General features: G+C 30.7%; 1 protein-coding gene across 1 annotated transcript in view; it reads right to left on the reverse strand.

The window, feature by feature from the left end:
• LOC148301320 (cGMP-specific 3',5'-cyclic phosphodiesterase-like) overlaps window positions 1-19,623 on the reverse strand; it is a gene marked incomplete at its 5' end in the record, with an annotated part of 62,617 nt that extends 42,994 nt beyond the window's left edge. Inside the window, 3 exons of the mRNA XM_088273449.1 lie at window positions 6,600-6,710; window positions 18,463-18,567; window positions 19,463-19,623. Of these exons, the coding sequence (XP_088129575.1) occupies window positions 6,600-6,710; window positions 18,463-18,567; window positions 19,463-19,623 (377 nt within the window). The remainder of the gene's footprint in view (window positions 1-6,599; window positions 6,711-18,462; window positions 18,568-19,462) is intronic.
• Between the last annotated feature and the right edge of the window lie 1,306 nt (window positions 19,624-20,929).

Genomic DNA, 20,929 nt, shown 5'->3' on the forward strand with positions numbered 1-20,929 from the left:
ATTAAAGAATATATTTTCTTTCAAAATTATTTAATATCTCACTGAATTGATACGATGTACTGATATCTTAACTTCATTCAATTAATAATCGAGAAACTCTGCGTCGATACGATGGAGTGCCCTTTGCACCATTCGGAGCAGAAAAGCGTAATAAGAAGGAAAAAGAAGTCATTTGTGAATAAATTTGATGGTCTCTTGAATGTTTTTCGCAGAGATTTTGTGGCACATTTTATAAACTTTATAAAATTAAACACCTTTGTTTTAACCACTTTTTTATTATTAGCACACTTTTTAACCTACGGGTTTCGACAAGAACCTTGTCATCATCATGACGATGACAAGGTTCCTGTCGAAACCGGTAGGTTAAAAAGTGTGCTTATTATAAAAAAAAGTGGTTAAAACAATGGTGTTTAATTTTACAAAGTAAATTTGATGGGATCCTGATTTAAACCATTTTGTAATAAAACTTAATGGAGAACGATATTAAAGGAGAACGGAATTAAGTATTTATTGCTCTCCATTTTGCGCTTATAATTAAATTATTTATTGTGATTATTAATTACTTTCCAAGAAAATTAATTTCCAAATATAGCCGGTCCAAGCTTCATCAACATGAAAGTACATCGTCACGTTTTAATATTTATATCTGTAACATTAATCTATTAACAACACTCCCCGTTCTGGGATCACTTATGAACTATGTGGCCAGTCGCTATGTGCCGTAAGATTCGCTTATTTCATTAAGGCTGAGATCTTAGACGTTCAAATTTACAACGCGAACGGCCGCGGTAGGGGTTAGACGTGTTTCCGTGCTCAATTTATTTTTAAGAATGTATTTTGGAATATGTGTTTTTTTGGATGTATTATAAATTTATATATATATATATATATATATATATATATATATATATATATATATATATATATATATATATATATATATATATATATATATATATATATATATATATATATATATATATATATATATATATATATATATATATATATATATATATATATATATATATATATTTATTTATATATATATATACATATATTTATACATATATATATATATATATATATATATATATATATATATATATATATATATATATATATATATATATATATATATATATATAATTGAAACCATGTATCAATTTTGAAGAAAAACTTTTTTATTTAATTGTAACCTGGGTTTAAAGAAAACCAAGTTGAGATTTATTGTATACCGGGCTTCAAGGCGGAATAATCAATAGGCAAATGTTACTTATCACCTGTCAATGAAAACCTGTAAACTGAGAACTGTAGTTTTCGAAACTAGTGTGCAATAGAAAAAAACTCACTTGGTGGTATTATACATGTGTTTTTTTTTTTTTTTTTAATTCACCCATAGACCTAAAAATCTTAAACAAAAACTGATAACTTCGCCTTTATATAATATAATATGACGGTCGTAGGAGATGTCAAAAAAATATTAAATCATCGTTTTTTTGTTGTAATCACTATCTATTTAATATTTAAATTTTACTTAGCCAAAACCAGTATTTATTAAAATCTGTTTTATTTAAACAAGTGTTTGATATTTATGTTGATCGTTTCGAAATACGTGTCACAAAAAAATTCAATTAATAGTGGTATTAACTAAGTAGAAGCTAAATGTAAAATGAACTCTAAGCACAAAAGCTTATTGCTGAAAACTTCGTTATTAATTTTAAGATTGTAAAGTATAAATGTTTACAAAATGAATTAAATTATAAAATAACCCATTGTAACGATAATAAATAAATTAAATTAAAAAAATAATAATTATAAAACATTAAAATACGATATGATTTTGATATCAACCCTCAATATACTGTTTTTCACACCTTTTTGACCTTTTCGGTTAATTTTCAAGAAGCACTCCCCTGAAAGTAGCTGTTGCTTTAAAGTTCGGTGGTAATCGATACAAATTTTGACCCATTTAAGAGTCGAGCGGCTCGACCCAGGACCGCTTTTCCGGCCCCATACATCACGTCCACCCGCGCTGGGGGTAGAGGATAGGGACTCGCACCGTAGCTAAATAAAAACAGCCCCTAACTACATAGCTAAACGCCTGGACTATTAAGCCATGAGTTTACGAGTGTCCCACGACAATTTACTCCCGCGCGCCAGTTAGGGTGAGACGTACGAACATCAGGGGTGCTAAACATTTACCTCCCCTAAAAGACACAAGGATATCAGAGAACTAATACAAATCAGAATAAATGCTCAAATTTCTTTCAATTTAAAGTTTTTTTATAAATACATGGTGGGGCTTGGTCACTTCCTTATTTTCAAAAATCATAACCGAAAAAGTATTTTCAGTCTGGATTTTATTATTTTTCTGAATACTGGGTGACATTGAAGGTTTTTAATTATTGTGTTTTAAAAACGACATCTCAAAGGCTGCCACCGTCCTCTTTAATACGCTAGGATAGTCGAATTTTAACATTTCTGTCCAGTTTTTCTAGCATATCTCTGCCTTTGTCGGCAATAACAGCACAACATCATCTTTCAGCTGATAAAGGGTTTTAAGGCGATTCGTGTAAATCAATGTTTTAAGGTAGCCCCACAGGATATAGTCACAGGGAGCTGAATCTGGCGATTGCGTTGGCCAGTGAAGATCCCCCTTAGAGAGATGAGCCGTTCGGGAAAATGGTCCCGCAAAAAAGTTTCGGGTTGTGGTCCCTTGGTTAGTGTCGAAGACTCTTTAGTCAGAGTTTGTGAGTTTGAGCCCACTCTACAATAATTTGTAGCTATTTTTAATAATGAGCCACTTCGGCTCACAGAAATAGTATGAAATAAAAGTATTTTTGTGAATGATAAAAACAAAACAGTATTTCTCATTAAAAAAACTTGGAAGTTTGTGCCGTGTGAGCCGTGGTGCCATCCTATCGGAACCACACATCCCCCACATCCATTTCTTTCATACTGGACAAAAAAAACTCAAAACAAATATATGGCGATGACATTTTTGACTGTCGACGATTTCAGGCATTCTGATGGTTCTGAAAGATCCATTGTGATTCTTTCTTTCTTTGTAGTGATTGTCCTGACGAAGAGACGTGTACGTCTCAAAATCGGTAGACATAAGTAGAAATCTCGGTGAGTGGTTATATACTAATATTACTAAAAATATATAAAAGGACTTAAAATATATTGTCACTGTAACTAAAATATGTAGAATGGAGTACATAAATGATACACATCATTTTCTGTCAATGACAAATAACAATCTTATTGATCGTGTCCTGGGAACTTTCGATGCTAGATGTCTTAATTTCTCGACTAAAAAAATACACTTCTGTTGGCACAAGTGGAAAGCAAAAGCCTACTAGAAAATAAATCATTCCGATAATAATCTGTGGCGAATAATTTATTTGTTCAGGGAAGGTAATTCCCGGTTAGATTGAAATTTCTCTTGAAGTGATTTAGCGCTTCAGAAATTTGCGTCGGATCTTGGTTTACATAAAGTTTGATTTTGTATTGTTTCAGGTAACTTTGGGATTCAATTATTTATATTTAAAGACGGTAGGTACGGCGCGTCGCAATAAATTTGTAATGGAAACATTAATTATAAATACATATAATATACGGGTTGTAATGATCTGTAAATATATATTTTAATTAACTGATGCATAAAGTATGTATCTAAAAGGTCAAAACTGTAAAACTGTCAATTTCAAAGCTTTTTGCGATTCTCCAAGGCCCATGCGCCTTACTGTATTATAAATACTGTAATATAAACTCAGTTTTAAAAATAGTATTACTAATCACCTGTCAATGAAAACAATTGTAGTTTTCGAAAATTCCGTGTGTAGTGAAATAAAACTCAAAAGTTTTTTATATATATATATATATATATATATATATATATATATATATATATATATATATATATATATATATATATAAATATATATATATATATATATATATATATATAATATATATATATATATATATATATATATATATATATATATATATATAAATATATATATATAAATATATATATATATATATATATATATATATATATATATATATATATATATATATATATATATATATATATATATATATATATATATATATATATATATATATATATATATATATATATAAACACTTTGTAATACATTATTTGCCTTTTACAAATTAATGCATCTCCTAAAGTTATTCACTGATTGCTTTGAAATTTTTGCACAGCGTTGCATTTATATACGCGGATGTATTTTTTTTAAAAACTTGTCCCAGTTAAAAATACCTGTAACAGGTGTTACCAGGGATAGATATAGTTATACTTTTTAATAAATACATTTGGCATGACCGCAATGGCAGTGCCATCTGTTGAAAGTAATACTAAACATCACTCATGGTTGACAGCGTGCTCTTGATAAGTGTTATCATTGACATTTTAAAAGATGTCAATTGCATTGATGTTACTTAAATTAAAAAAAAAAACATAACATCACAAGCATTATGAATTTGTAGTATTAGAAATGTGTGCTTTCTATTTTCTTTCATTTTCACAAATCAGACTGCGTCACAGCAACGCGCGGTCGGGTACAGCTGGTAAAGAAAATTTAAAGAAAATTTCTAAGAGGGTGAAAGAGAACGAATATAAAAGAAGACAAAAGAGAAATTAAAGAATAAAACGAGTTTTTTAAATGAGATTCGTCGATGACGTCTGCCGTATTTAAGTGGTTTTATTTGCCAAGGAGGAAGCCATTAGGAAATTCGGGGAGTTAATATATTTTGGAACAAAAAACGGGCAGAATTTGAGTAGGTACTCAGGTAGGTACCTGACCCTTTTTACATCATTCCGGAAATAAGGCTCTTTATCATTCTCAATTGACAATAATTGACGGAGGACTTGGAGCCAAAGGTCGCAGTATAGGGTGGATAAAAAATACCACATAAAAAGTTTTCATAAATCAACAAACTGATCTTTATATAAAATATGAAAACAAAACTTATTTTATTATTAAGGGGCTGTATTTGATGATTACATATGAACATACCAATTTTTTTGCAAAAAAAACATTGGATCGTTATAACCAGAATTTCTTTTCTCAAGATCGAGGAACTACTACTACTGACCCTTATACGCAACCAATGATGCATAGGGCACTGCATTAAATTGATGCAGTGTAAATTTTAGCGCGTTTATTTTATGAAAGCATGAGTGTAAAAACTAATATTTATTTTTACCCCCCCCCCCTGGGAATCGAACCGGGGACTTACAGCATGTAGCATGATTTGTGCCCCTCAATAGTGTAATGGTTAGCACATTTGGTTAAATATATAATGTAACAGCGCTTCATTGTTATTTATTTAATCTAAGGGTTGGAATTTTAAATTTCACTTGCTCAATTATGTAGTTTTACCATTTAATACTTTGAGCCAATATTATCCCTACATTTTGCAGATTACACCTTTTTTAATACGAATTCCATTTCCTTATAGGAGTAATCCTCTGTGGAAACCATGTAACTTTCCTAAGAATCAATGTTGGACGGATTTAATATAACTTCTAAATTCTTAAATCTTCTTTGACTTTCATAGAAGTGACACTAAATAACTAAGGAATACAGGCGAACCTCATCTTTCGCACATTCGACATTCGCACAATTCGCCTTTTCGCACATTAAGTTTTTTTGCTGTTGCAAGAATTCCCTTTCACACTTTGAAATGCATATGAACCATGTCCGTACTGTGTAAAATGTTAATGACATGACCGTATTATGGAAGAATGTGATCACAATGGAGAACGCATATCGCTGACTCCTTTCAAGAACGTCATAAATCGAAAATCGTCAATTTTCAGTTGTGTATGTTTTCGGAATGCTAAGAAAATGTACTATATCCCAGCAAAGGAGGCATATTTTTAACTTTGTTTACCCGCTACAGGGCAGAAGGTGTTGTTTTTGTATTTTGAAAAAAAAGTATTAAGTAATTATTTTTTTAAAAATACTAAATATTTTTAAAACGGAGAAAAAACCTTTAGGTTTTACCTAAAAAGATCCGATGCACACTAAAAAGTTCAATAATTGGCTTGATATTTATTTTTAATACATTGTATTATATTTTCAAACATTAAAAACGTTCTCCTGAAAAATCAAGTTTTTTTTATTTATGACGTTCTTGAAAGGAGTGAGAGATATCTCAAGTGCGTAGGGCGATTCATAATAGTATTTCATGTTACTTACAGAACTATATGAAAAATAGAAATAATAGTAAAATACAACTAACTCATGACAAGTTAATTAAGAAAATATATTTTTATTTGATATGTACTTAGTTAATAATTTTTCATAGAGTTAAATTTTAAAGTACAATTTTTTGTGTTTTTTTATAATATTTTTTTACATCCCTCTACTCTCGCACACATTTTCAGGAACCAATCATGTGCGAATGTTGAGGTCCACCTGTATTCTAAAAGTGGACGGACAAAATAGATTTTTGAAAGAATAGATTTTGGTGAGATCTGATGCATTATGTTTTTTAAAAAAACAACACAAAATGAAAGACCTTGTTATTTTTAAAAAGAAGTTAGATCTTACCTGTTGTTCTAATATGTCTTCCACATCAACATTATTGCTTTGTCTCCTGGAGAGCGGCTTGTGTTCCTGGATCGCTCTTCCAGGTCGTTCCACAATCTTCTCCAAATGACTCTGGAACAGAAAATCATTATTATAGTAGTGTATTTAAATTTTTGTAAAAACTTTTGTCATTTTTAACTGTTATCCCTCATTTAATGTGGATATGTCAATTTTTTGAAAAAGAAAGATTGATATATTATTAGATTAAAACCAATATTTTGAGCTTTTCCATTTTTATTTTTATTTGACCTGTGACCGGGTTTCGTCGTTACCGACATCATCAGACCAGTCGCTGGTCAAATAAAAATAAAGTGGAAAAGCTAAAAATATTGGTTTTAATCTAATAATATATTAAAATGCAATTCCATCACGAAGTGTCAGTGGATAGTAAAAATCTATTAAGAAAGATTGACTTGGAAACAGAATGACCAAAAGAAGGTATGCAATTGATGAGGCAATGGAGCATGAAGATCTAGTAGTGTCTTGTTTAGAAAATATGACATGTCGCCTAAGGTCTGGGCACTGCTCACTGCCAGTGCATCTCTATAAGGTAAAGTACATTACATCACCATATTGCGATGTGCACAAGATATAGGGGGTGTAAATCATACGTTCTTTCAGTGTCAGCTGACAACACAGAAGGAGAACTATCTAAATAGCTTAACACGGGCAGGAATCCAACTCCCCACCCAAGTATCCACCCTTCTTTCTCAACGTAATTCTAGAATTGCGGGCATAATTTCCAAAATGATAAAGCTTAACGTTTTTCACTATAAATTTTATATTAATTGTTTTTTTTTCTGTTTAAAATAAAAATAATACTTGATACTGGCAGAAACATCCTTTCACTGGGTGACTGCAAAATAAATTATTTAAAAAAGGACGAATAAGACAAATAAATGAACTACCATATGTGACAAATATTGATTGATATAAGATATTGAATCTATTACATCTGTTATATATTGTATTGTATAGTTTTTAGGGATTAACCTTTTTTATTTATTATGTAATGTACAACATTTTGAGTGTGTCCAAATACTTGTTCACAAAATCTGGATTATCTCCAATTACAGGAGTTATTTTCACATAGAGATTTTTAGATAGATCTCACCAATAGATGTCTCTAGTGAAGTTCTAGTGATTCAAGAACAAGGTTTCTGAATTGGTTCATATATATAGAACTTCCAAGAATTGAAGTAGTGTGCATGTCAATAATGGGTAGAATTGGTGAATGTTACACGCGTGTAAAGTAATCACTTAAACCAGCCTATGACGATCGTCAGCCCTGTAAATCCCCAGACTTCCATATTCTTCTCTTCATCTTTGATGAGATGTCAAAAAATAATATGTAATGTACACTTTCATTTTAATTTTTAAGAAATATATCACCTGAATTTAATATAAATCCTTGTACTCGTTCAAAATATTACGGATGCTGTAGAAAGATAACATGATTCTAAGGCATGAACTAGGTGACGTGGTCCATGATGGAAGGACCCTCAACCAAGGAGAAGACGAGGAGAACTAACCCCAACAGTCTACAAATACGATAAGTTAGGATGGAGCCAGGAAGAAGAAAAAGAAGAAGAAGAGACACGCAAACACAGTTAATCGGTCCACAGCATGTTGGCAACCCTCACATTACTAGCCTGAGGCTAGATTCGGTGAAATTACAAGCAAATTTAATTATCAGCCCTGTTATATGGGTCAGAATGCTTTCTTACAAGGAACAAGGAATTTGCACGTTAAACATTTTAGGGTAACTTTAAAGGTAAACCTGCCAACAACCTTCATTACACTATCCCTTTGTAAATACGATTCAAAGCTCGTGATAATAATACCTGTATTTTGTTACGTGAATTCAATACGAATATAAAGATCAAAAGATGACATCTTTAACTGACGTATATTGTTTATTATTTAATAAATTTCGGTTTTATTTTTTTACTCCACTAACGTATTAACCTGCCATTTCAAGTATATTCGTCAGATAAAAATCTCAAACCTCTTAAAGTAATGCATCGATTGATTTCAAATTGAAACAAGGTTGCATTTGAACACGGGTGAAAGTTAACAAAAGCGATTTTAAATTTTTTTAAATGGCAGCGCCATCTGTTGAATGTTACTTCAACAAATGCCATACTTACTACTGTTTTTGACTGATAGTGTACTTCTTAACAGTTCCTGTCACTTTTTATTTCAAATTTTTTTTTTGCATTGTCGCCTTAAAGATTTTTTTTTAACGTTTTCGTCGCATAATATTTATGTTTTTTCTTTCTTTTCCATTTAACCAGACTGAGCAACTTGACGTGGTATAACTAGTACATAAATTATCACTCGATAAAATTAAATTTAATAACTCGCTGAAGGAGCAGGAGGTCACGTCGACCCGGTACTCTATGAGCCATTAGATTCAAGTTCAAATTACATAAATTAATGTTGATAATGGAAAACAAATACAATAATCTATAATAATCAATGATCCATTCTATTAATTATTTTTTTTACTTTTCTTATGTCTTTTCTTTCTCTCTTAATACGACAGTTCGTTTTGAGATTTACTACCAAAGTATCGGAAAGTCCTTTGTCCGAATGTAGCTAAGCGGAAGAAATTTGTAAAAGATCCTTTATTTTGCTTTTTGCTCATGTAAAAAGCATTAAATATAAAGGAAAGAGGATATAAAAGTCATCGAAGTAATATATTATGTTGTAATAATCCGGTCTTTTGTAAAAAGACCTATAAATAATAATATTATTTGAAGTATCCATTATTAAAAATATTGTTTTCATTGTCCGAAAAAAAAAAATCTTAATAAAGTTTTTTTATTACTCATCTCTTACGAATCTCTTATAGAGTCATTCTATCTATAATTAAGGGTAGTTTTCACAAATCGCTCACTCCTTTCAAGAACGTCATATTTCAAAAATCTTCGATTTTCAGTTGTGCATGTTTTCGGAATGCCCAGAAAATGTGCTATATCCCAGCAAAAGTGGCATATTTTTAATATGATATTTACCCGCTACATGGCAGAAAGTGTTGTTTTTGCATTTTGAAGAAAAGGTATTGTTTTATTATTTTTTTTCAAATATATTGAATATTTTTTAAACGGGGAAAATCCTTCAGGTTTTACCTAAAAAAATTTTTTGCACAGTAAAAAGTTCAATAAGTGGCTTGATATTTATTTTTATTACATTTTATTATATTCTTTAACATTAAAAACGATCTCCACAAAAATTAAGTTTTTTTTAAATATGACGTTGTTGAAAGGAGTGAGCGATATGAAAAAGTTTTTGATTAGAGATACGGAAGTCTAGGTATTTGCAAGGTTTACGACCTGTCATTGCTTAGTAAAATTATGTTAACTCGAATAAATAAATTTCTACTACTTATATATTTTTTTATTTACAATCTCCAACATTGTGCATTTAACCCAATTTTTTTATGGAAAATTTGAAGCATTGTATCTTGCACAAAAAATTTGTATTTATAGAATTTTGAAATGTATAACAATATATCGCTCACTCCTTTCAAGAACGTCATAAATCAAAAAACTTGAATTTTCAGTTGTGCATATTTTCGTAATGCCCAGAAAATGTACTATATGTAAATGTGAGTAAAATATGCGTCTGCGCAAAGACAAAGATATCCAATTCACACACTTAAAACCAGGGCTATTTTTAAACAAAAAAGATCCCGGAACTCTCTAAAAAATATATATTCAAATATCATTTAAATATTCATTACAATACCATATTTTATCATTTTGACGAATTATATAAATAAAGATTGCAATTACGTAAGCACTAACATTGTTTCGTCTAATTGATTTTGAAAATTAAAAAAAAATTATCCGTGAAAAAAGGTGCCGGACAAGGAAAAGATTTCATATACACCGTGTATTTACTTTTGATTTTGAGTTTTTCAAAATTCTTGGATAGTTTATGCGTTATCACGGAATAATTTTGTATGTTATGTGCAAGAAATAAATATTATCAATCATTTACAAAAATTAAAGTGAAGGGATACTTTTGAAAAAGAACATTTCAACGCCTAAATAATAGTATATCAAAAGTGACAAGCTCTTTTCATTTTGTTTTATTTTTACTTAATATTTGATCTAAAAAGGTCTCTACAAATCCAACATTCGCATATTGTTCATTATATTCCGACGTCACGCTGTGTCATATTATATTCACGTATCCTCATCTTTATACATTCACGTGAAAATAAAAGGCAGACGTCCATTCTTATCAAGAACAAAATGGCGCTGTCTTGTCAACATTGCTTTCCCGCGTAAATCTGCTAATAAACAAGGCGCGCAGTCACCTGTGTTGCCATATATAACAAAAGCAAAGGGAAAAAAATAATACACAAAGCGAAAGTAGGTACCCGTATTCCACTCGTAAAAGGGTGTGAGTTTTGGGACTTTCGCGAAATTGTGAAAGCCACATGTGTTGAAAGAAGTTATTGTGTTCTTTGAAAAGTAAAATTTGTGTTCATTTATTATATATGAAATATAAACACGGCGCCGGGATTTATTTTATTCGCCACCGAGAAGTTTTATCGCGTCTTTGAAATGTTCTCGAATTTTCTTTAATTGTTTGGAGTCCTTGAAGAAACAAAGGGAAAACTATTTATGCCACTTCGTATAATGTAATGATGTTTTCTAGCAACTTCCCATTGTTCTTAAATAATTAAAAGTATGCAAATTCTCCATTACCTTGAATTCGACGTTCGTTCTCCTTCTTCTTCTATTAAAAAAACTTTATCCCATTAAAAAAATATTTGGTTCAATAGTATAATCTGCAAAATGGCGTAGTTTTGTATTATTTCTTAATTTGATTTTCGTTTTCATTATTTCCTTTTTAAATAATTAACTAACCCATTTCATTTTCATATATTATTTAAAGGCCTCCATTTACGAGTGATTTTGGCACTAACAAATAAAATACATTGTAAAAATAAAATATTGAAAAAAGGAAGAGGATAAAAAAAACAATAACAATAATTAACTGACATTAACCACTAAGCATTCGAATTTTGGCGAGAAAATTCACCGGTGCTAGAAATCGTCACCAAAAAGTCGAAACAAGACTGCTTGATTTTTAATATTATATGATTGATATTACATTAAAAATTTCCAATAATGTTATATTGTGAGAATGCATTTAGTCCAAATTCGCAGAATTAACCGTTAATTGAATAAACCAAGTACACTATGACATTTTTAATGAATAAATGTAACTTTTTGGCTAGAATTCTTTAGGGATTTTGGTACCTATTTTGAACAAAAATTTGAAATATTTTTTTTGGGAATTGAGTTGATGCATCATTCCAAAAGGCAATATCCAATGTCCAAATCCGTTTAAAGGAAGCCTACAGAACTTTTCTAAAGCTTAAGTACCCTATACTCGGGAATTATCTTTTATATAAGGCTAAGTAGGTTCCTTCAGGACTGTTCCATGGAAAATAATATAAAGAAGAAAATACCTACGTGTGATTGATCCGTTAGCCGAGCGTGATATTGAAGATTTTTTCTATGGCGTGTTTGAAATTTTAAAATTGGTTCTATACCAATTTATACACGAATATCCGGCAAATTCCTAATTTAATTTCGGGTCGAATTGGGTGAAGCGCACCGCCCTGAATTTTTTATTTTACCCGGAATATTAAATGGAAAAATACTTTTAAAGTATTCGTTCAATGAGTTGCGTCATTTAGAGCCTTCGTACACGAAAATATTTCATGAATGGTTTGTGTTATAGCATCCAGCTCAATATCAAAATTGACCTGTCGTGCATGAAGATATATATATATATATATATATATATATATATATATATATATATATATATATATATATATATATATATATATATATATATATATATATATATATATATATATATATATATATATATATATATATATATATATATATATATATATATATATATATATATATATATATATATATATATATATATATATATATATATATATATATATATATATATATATATATATATATATATATATATATATATATATATATATATATTGTACTAATAAAATATGTAAGCAACACTAAATCAAATTGAAACAAAGATAATAAACACATAAATTACATAAACAAACACAATAAAATTAATATAATAATCAATCAATAAAAATACGTGAAAATAATATTGTTTCTACTTTATTCCGCGCAGGTTAAGATTTTAAAAATATTGAGATAATATATCCATTTACTTAAGAATAAAACGCCACGCTAATCTGTCTTTGCACTCAATCCTCGTCTCTTCCACATTCATGCATCTCCCCATACATACGCACCGATTATTCCAACTCCTGACCTGACCACTTTCAAGTATTTGAAATACTTGATCACGCCAAGTGTTCTTTGGTCTTTCTCTGCTTTTATTACCAACCACATTCGCATCATAAATATTTTTTTATCCCTTTCAAAATAATTTCTAACATGTGGCTTGTATATATTGTATTGTATCGTTTTTAGGGATCAACCTTTAGTTTATTATTTACCATACATATTCACAATCATTTTCAACCTTTTTTGTTCATGAAATCGATGTATTATGAAGATAGAAATTCCGTTAAAATAATTAAATTTTAAAAAAAACACCCATTCGAAATATTTTTCAATTATGAAAAGATTTCACACAAATATCCACAGATGTCATCGCTATATAAGTTACATCATACTAACTGACAGACGGACTTCGACGTTCATTTACGTCCATACTCCCGAACAGGTTAAGATATATAAACTGAATATGCTACAAATATGCTATTAGTCCTTGTAGATTAGTCCTTGTCCGCCTCCGTGGTGTAGTGGTCAGCGTGTTTAGCTACCGTGCTGGAGGTCCCGGGTTCGATTCCCAGGGGGGTGAAAATAAATATTAGTGATTTTACACTGTAATATTTATTTAATGGTTTGGACCCTGGACTGGTTTGGTTCACCTTGAAGTGATCACCTTGCCTTCATATAAGTAATGATCAAAATAACACTGCGTCAATTCGATGCAGTGCCCTACGCAGCATTGGGTGCGGATAGGGTCATAAATAAGTAAGTAAAAGTAAGTAAGCCAGGATATTTTTTTTAGGCAATTAATATAAATAAAGGTGATTTGTCGAAAGGTATAAAATATACGCATAAGTTAAGCAGATTTGATCGTGCATTGAGTCCCTAACATCTATTATTGAAAAGTAGAATCGAATATTTCTACAAGTGAAGAATCTCAGCTTTCGACTGCTAGAATATCCTAACTAAATTATGGATAAGATCTGTGGAGGATTATCAAAGGACGCGATGCGCGCGTGTCTCGGGCGTCATAATTCAAAGAAACCTCAAAAATTTCCACTCGAAATAGACTAAAAATATTTTATAAGAAACAAAAATAAACTAATAATACATAAGTAAGCAGTTGTATCATGAAACTGGATCTTTAAAAAAACACTGCCAGAAATATTTCGATCGAGTATTTTTTGTATAGAATAACAGTTTATTTAAAACAGCGTACGGCTAGCTAACATATTGCTCACTCCTATCAACAACGTCATATTTAAAAAAAATCGTCAATTTTCAGTTGTCCATGTTTTCGGAATGCTCAGAAAATGTACTATATCCCAGCAAAAGAGGCATATTTTTTACTTAATGTTTACTACCCGCTACAGGGCAGAAAGTGTTGTTTTTGTATTTTGAAGAAAAGGTATCGTTTCATTATTATTTTAAATATACTAAATATTTTTCACATTGAGAAAAAACCTCATGTTCTACCTAAAAAGATCTGTTGCACACTAAAAAGTTCAATAAGTGGCTTGATATTTATTTTTAATGCATTGTATTATATTTCCAAACTTTAAAAACATTTTCTACGTAAAAACGATGTGCTATATCCCATTAATTTTTACCCGCTACAGGCAGAAAGTGCTGTTTTTGCATTTTAAAGAAAAGGTATTATTTTTTTTTTTTAAATACACTTAATATTTTTCAAATGGAGAAAAAACCTTCAGATTTTACTTTAAAAGATCTGTTGCATAGTAAAAAGTTCAAAAATTGGCTTGATATTTATTTTTAATACATTGTATTATATTTTTAAAATTTAAAAACGATATCCTGAAAATCAAGTTTTTTGATATTTGACGTTGTTGAAAAGAGTGAGCGATATCAGTTATAGTTTCCTGAGATATAAAAAATGAATTAAATGTTTTACTGAAATACCACAAAATATTTGTACAAATTCCGAAAAAAATTATAAAAATGATTATTCTCAAAATAGTTAATGGATTGTATGAAAACATCACTAATATTTTAGATTATAATTACACACATGAGAAACGCCAGAAGATACCATTTTCATTTTTATTATTAAGCTTTTAATTTGACCAGATGATTTATTTACAACGTTTTGAGTGTGTCCAAATACAAGTATTTAGACACACTTAAAATGTTGTAAAAAAAAGTTTTTTTTCCGACACCCCGCATCACCATTTTCCCTCCGTTTTTTTCAGTCCCTTTAATAACGTAAAGTAGAGGTTTCACCGTAAATAAAATTTATTTAAAGTTTGAGACATATGGATATATGGTATAGACTTGGTATGTCAATACAACTTCCCTCGGATCATTTGTAACATAGTCGCAAAATACTATACTAAGTTTCAGGTTAGATAGATATGTATTATACCTCTTGCGTGTATAAAGCCGTGACGTAAGGACCAACTCCGCAAACTAACTTCGAACTCCTCACTCAGAAGTTTATCCTTCATACGGAATGATGTCAACTCGAGATTCGCAGAGGAAATAAAGCGACTTTCATGAAATGTTACATTTAAAGTATGTATGTACATAAGCATTTCGTTTAGAATTTTGATTTTTTAGTAAATTTACAAACTAAGCATCTTAACAAAGATGAGTAGATAAGTCTGTGCGTTTTTTTTTTTAGGTCAAGGGATCTTGCATCCCTTATGTCACTGCGACCATATTAGGTCTATTGTGACCTCCCTTTGTATTACAGCTCACTGCCAAGACCTACATGAGTCATGTGACTTACGACCTATCTTGGTGGTAGGAGCTTCACCTTCTCGGAGTCCAGTAGAGGTCCTCCAAGGATGTGACTTCGTTTGTGAGCGAGTGCGTCACAGTTGTAAAGAATGTGGATTGGCGTTTCGTCATCCTCCATACAAAATCTGTATACTGGGGAGTCATGAAGTGAGATAAGTCTGGGCGTTAACGGGACTTACGACCGTCATAGGCTGATTCAAGTGATCACTTTACACACGTGTAACATTCATCAATTCTATTTTCTACTTCATCTTTGTTGAGATGTTAAAATATAATATAAGGCAGATTTGTGAACAAGTGTTTGGACACACTCAAAATGTTGATCGTAAGTATTTCGTTTATAATTTTGATTTTTTGCTTAAATAACTAAGCATCCATCACGTCGCTTCTTCGCAGTGGATGGCAGAGAAAATAGAATACCACACTAATCTGTCTTTGCAAACGATTTTCGCCTCTTCCATATTCATACATCTCCTCATACACAAGTGGAGAAACCCAGATTTGTGAATGAGGATTTGTACATACTCGAAAATGTGAATAAAAAAATCTGGTCTGTGTAATTATAATATAAGCTGCATAAAAATTAAAAAGCACGTTTTATAATTCTAATATAGTGTCTCCTAGTATGTTAAGTCATTCGATTAGAATCTTGCATACATTTAAATAAACTGTCTCTGGCTAAATAAAAGCAATCTCAAAAATAACAATAGCTGACAGCCGTGAACTCAAACGAAAAGCGTCATGAAATTGATGATATATACGGGAGTTCGACAAATTTGAGTAGTGTGGTTGTCAATCGTGGGTAGAATGGTGAATGTTGTACTTTGTAAAGTAATCACTTATTAGCCTATGACAGGTCATGAGCTCTGTGAATATATAAACTTCCGTATTCTTCCTCGTTTATGTTTAAATGCCAAAAAATAACTCCTCAGTATACCCGTTTGGTGGAAACAATCCATACATACAGTTTCGAAAAAATAAAAATAAAAAACCAAGAAAAAAAACCTTTACAACAATTTTAATATCAACCTGCAACGAAGGATTTTATCAATTACAATCACCGTAATAATAAATGTAGCTCTTTTCATCTTAGAGATCTATATAATGGAAATTTTTTAACACTGATGAGAATTTCAGAAAATACCGGAAAGTTTTACGGGAGATTAAACTATATAAAAACTTAATTTTGGGTTGAATGGTTATTTTTATAAACTTCTCATTTTTAATAGAGACTTACACGTTATTTTTAAATTAGAAAACTACTTAATATTTTGACAGAGCATAAAGTTTTAAGACGATTTAATACATTATTTTATCTTGTTTTTAATGTATAATACTATTTTAGAATTTCAGGTAAAACCATTAATTAATTTAAAATAATACGTTGAAAAATTCTTCAAAGCTCTATCCTGTAAAGTAACAGATTTGCAGATAGAGTACTTTTCGTAGGGGCCGTCGATTAAGAAAATTCAAGCAGTCTTTATACACTTATAATTCATTTTTAAAGCACCAATATTGCGATTTTCCATTTTAAAATGAAAACCTTTATTAATTAGACTGGCGTCGTGGCGTAGTTGAGTAGACACTCGACTGCGAAATAGCGCCGCGGATTCGATTCCCGCTTATTGCAAAATAAAATCCCCGAAATAAATATTTTAAATTGGTCTGTGTGTGCTTGGTTTTTTTTTTCACATTTGCTTTCCCTATCCTTACTGTGGTACCTGCAAACAAGCCTCTTAGAGGGTTATTCTTTTAAAAAATAAATTGTTGGCGTAGATGTTTGCATCGAAACCGGTCGACATTATGGCTTAATTTTATAAAGATATTTTATGATTAAAAACTGAGATACGTTCTATCTAAAAGATACATGCTAGGTACAAGCCTAAGAGATAAAATAAGAAATGAAGAAATTAGCAGCAAAACCAGAGTAGCGAATATCATGGATCGCGTAGCAAGACTAAAGTGGTAATAGGAAGGACATGTTGTAAGACAAGATCCCACAATATGGACCCTAAAAATGTTGAGATGGAGATCTTGGCAGGATAAAAGAGGCGTCGGAAGACCTCAAAAAGATAGTTTTATAACATGTGCCGCTGTGGGGGGTAAAAACTGGCTGCAAGTAGCAACCTAATGAAAAAAATGGAAGGATACTTAAGAGGCCTATATCCAGCAGTAGAAGACAGAGGGTTAGAGGAGAGAGGAGAGAAAGTCCAAAAGAAGTTTCTGAAGTATCTCTACATGAGAAGTACGGCTATTATCCTTGACTCTACCCGACCGAGTTTCTCCAGGGTATGCTTGGCTACAATGGTTTAGAGACTAGAAGGAATGTGTATTTAATTACGCATTTTTATCGATTGCGCGGTATGATCGATAATCCTGAAATTATCCGGAACATTGGTCTGTATGTTCCCGATAGTTACCTGAGACAGCGTCGGCATAGATTGTTTCACATTCCTATACACAGGACCAACCTACCGATGGTTATGCCTGTAGGAAGAGCTACCCCCATGTTGAACAATGTGTCTGAAGGAGTTTTCCGAAGCGGGATTCTTCTACACCTTTAGCAATAGTTCTTGCATATTTTCGATTTTTGTATGTATTTTAATGCATACGCTTTAAAAAAATTAGTTTGTAATGTGTATGTTAATTGAAAATAAATAATTGAAATTGAAATTGAAAAATTTAAATAATGAAAGAAAGAAATTACTATTTTTGTAGGTTAGTTGAATTGTACTTACAGCTTCACAGCAGTCCAGGTCCAGAAGGAATACTGAACACCTCTCGCACTTCAGTAGATCTCTCGCTTCCGTCATGATCTTCGTCACCAAGCACTCTAGATTGTTCTAAAACAATTACACAGTAAACTATTTTCGCTGCCAAATAAGTTTTCCTGAGAACTGCTCAACTGAATTAACCCTTCGAAAGCCATCCACCCGAAGCCAGATAGTTTTTTTATACTGTTTATGTGAGCCTAAGCGGCTCATTATTAGAAATAGGCATCAAATTGTGGTAGAGTGGGTTCGAACCGAAAAACCCTGATTCAAGAGTCCGCGACACTAACCACGGGACCACAATCCGATACTTATATTATAAATTATAATGTCTACCGGTTTCAAAGCTAGCGGCTTCTACATAGTCTTGAAAAAGAAGCGGTTAGCTTTAAAACTGGTAAACATTATTATTAAGTTAAAATAAAATATTTATAGCAATTTTTAAACAAAGTTATATTTTAATTATTAAATGAATTATTTTCTTTTAAAATTTTATTTTGTATCTTTTTGATTTTAAGGATAACAAAAGTCAAATACTTAAGCATAATTAATCCAGTTTTCGCTAATATTTTCATATCCTCAATTCATTTTTTAAGTAAGAGTATACTCAAAAATAGGTAAAAATACCTGTTTACAACATTTTGAGTGTATCCAAATACTTATTCACAAATCTGGATTATCTTCAATTAAAGGAGTTATTTTTCACATTATTTTTTGACGTCTCATCAAAGATGAAGAAGAATATGGAAGTCTGGGCTTTTACGGGGCTGACGACCGTCATAGGCTGGTTTAAGTGATCACTTTACACACATAATGGGTAGAATTGGTGAATGTTACACGTGTGTAAATGATCACTTTAACAGGCCTATGACGGTCGTTCAAAGCCCGACGGAAGTCCTGTAAATGCTCAGACTTCCATATTCTTCTTCATCTTTGAATAGATGTCGAAAAAAATAATTTAAATTACCTGTTCTTCAAAGATGCTTCTGGCCAAGTTAAGGAGTATCTGATTCCTCCGGTACTCCTGAACGGACATCTCGAAGAGTTGGGCGTTTTGTATTCCGATTCCGCAGAAGGTCAGGTATCGTCGGAACACTTCCACATCATGGTCGGTGAACTCCATGGATCCTGGGGACAACAGGATAAGGTAAAATGTTAATAACTTACACCAATTTTGTTCAATTCTAAATAATCACTTTAACTTTACAGAATGGCAATTTCAACGTGAAAATCCATTATTATTATAAAATTATATAAGTTAATTTATAAAGTTAAATATAAAGTTAATTTATTCGGCAGTAATTTTGTGGGGAAATCTATCCATTTTTAATTTAAGTTTTACACAAATTTGAAAGAAAACACATGTTTTTTACTAATTTAGTTATTTTAATTTTGTTGTGAATGTTACACATGTGTAAAGTGATCACTTAAACTAGCCTCAGCCCCATAAATGCCCAGACTTCGATATTCTTCTTCATATTTGATGAGATGTCAAAAAAATAACACTTCAGTTATATTTATAGTTTATATTTAGACCTTAAGATAGAAGCATAGCTTCCGAAACTAGTTGTTAAAAACATGTAAAATATAAAAATATAACTCAAGTGATAAAAAACAAGTGCTTTCGTTTAAATTTCATTATATCTTGTAACAAAGTAAATGTCAAGAGAGTAAATAAAATAAGTTTTACTCGACAAAAACCACCTTTTCTTCAAATCTATTGACACGTATTTCGATGCATTCCGGATCATTTTCAAACACCGTATGTGAAGCTCATTCTAACTTCTGAGGTTAAAATTCAGAATTGGCTTCACATACGGTGTTTGAAAATGATGCGGAATGCATCCAAACACATGTCACAATAAATTTTAAGAAATAATGGTATTTAGTAAGTAAAACTTAAATTAAAAATAAAATATTTAAGTTTATAAATAGACAAACACTTAAAATGGGATTTGCAAACTGAAAATTTGACAAAAAAGTGAAAAAAAAACTGATGTTTAAAACATATTATTTATTGATTCGGCGTTAACTTTGTGGAATGACATGATTATTTTATTAAAATTAAACACTTGAATAATCCTCTTTATCGAGTTTTATTTTTATTTACGACTAGTTCCGAAAACGACAATTGTTTTCATCTTCTGGTACAAATTAAAAAAAACTTTTAATTTGTACCAGAAGATGAAAACAATTGTCGTTTTCGAAACTAGTCGTAAATAAAAATAAAACTCGAAAAAGTGGATTATTCAAGTGTTTAATTTTAATAAAATGATCTTCAAAACCATGTGTAATAATAGATTAACATTTGAAATACCATAGTCACATTAATGAACTAGTAAAACGAATAAGAAAATGCATATATATATTCATTAGAATCCGAAACATACTAACCATCGACAACCTAAAAAGAGTTTACTACCAGTAGGTACAG

This window comes from Brachycentrus maculatus, unplaced genomic scaffold (genome assembly GCF_059751285.1).
Source record: "Brachycentrus maculatus isolate JH-2025_06_01 unplaced genomic scaffold, ASM5975128v1 h1tg000577l, whole genome shotgun sequence".
Lineage (NCBI taxonomy): Eukaryota > Metazoa > Arthropoda > Insecta > Trichoptera > Brachycentridae > Brachycentrus > Brachycentrus maculatus.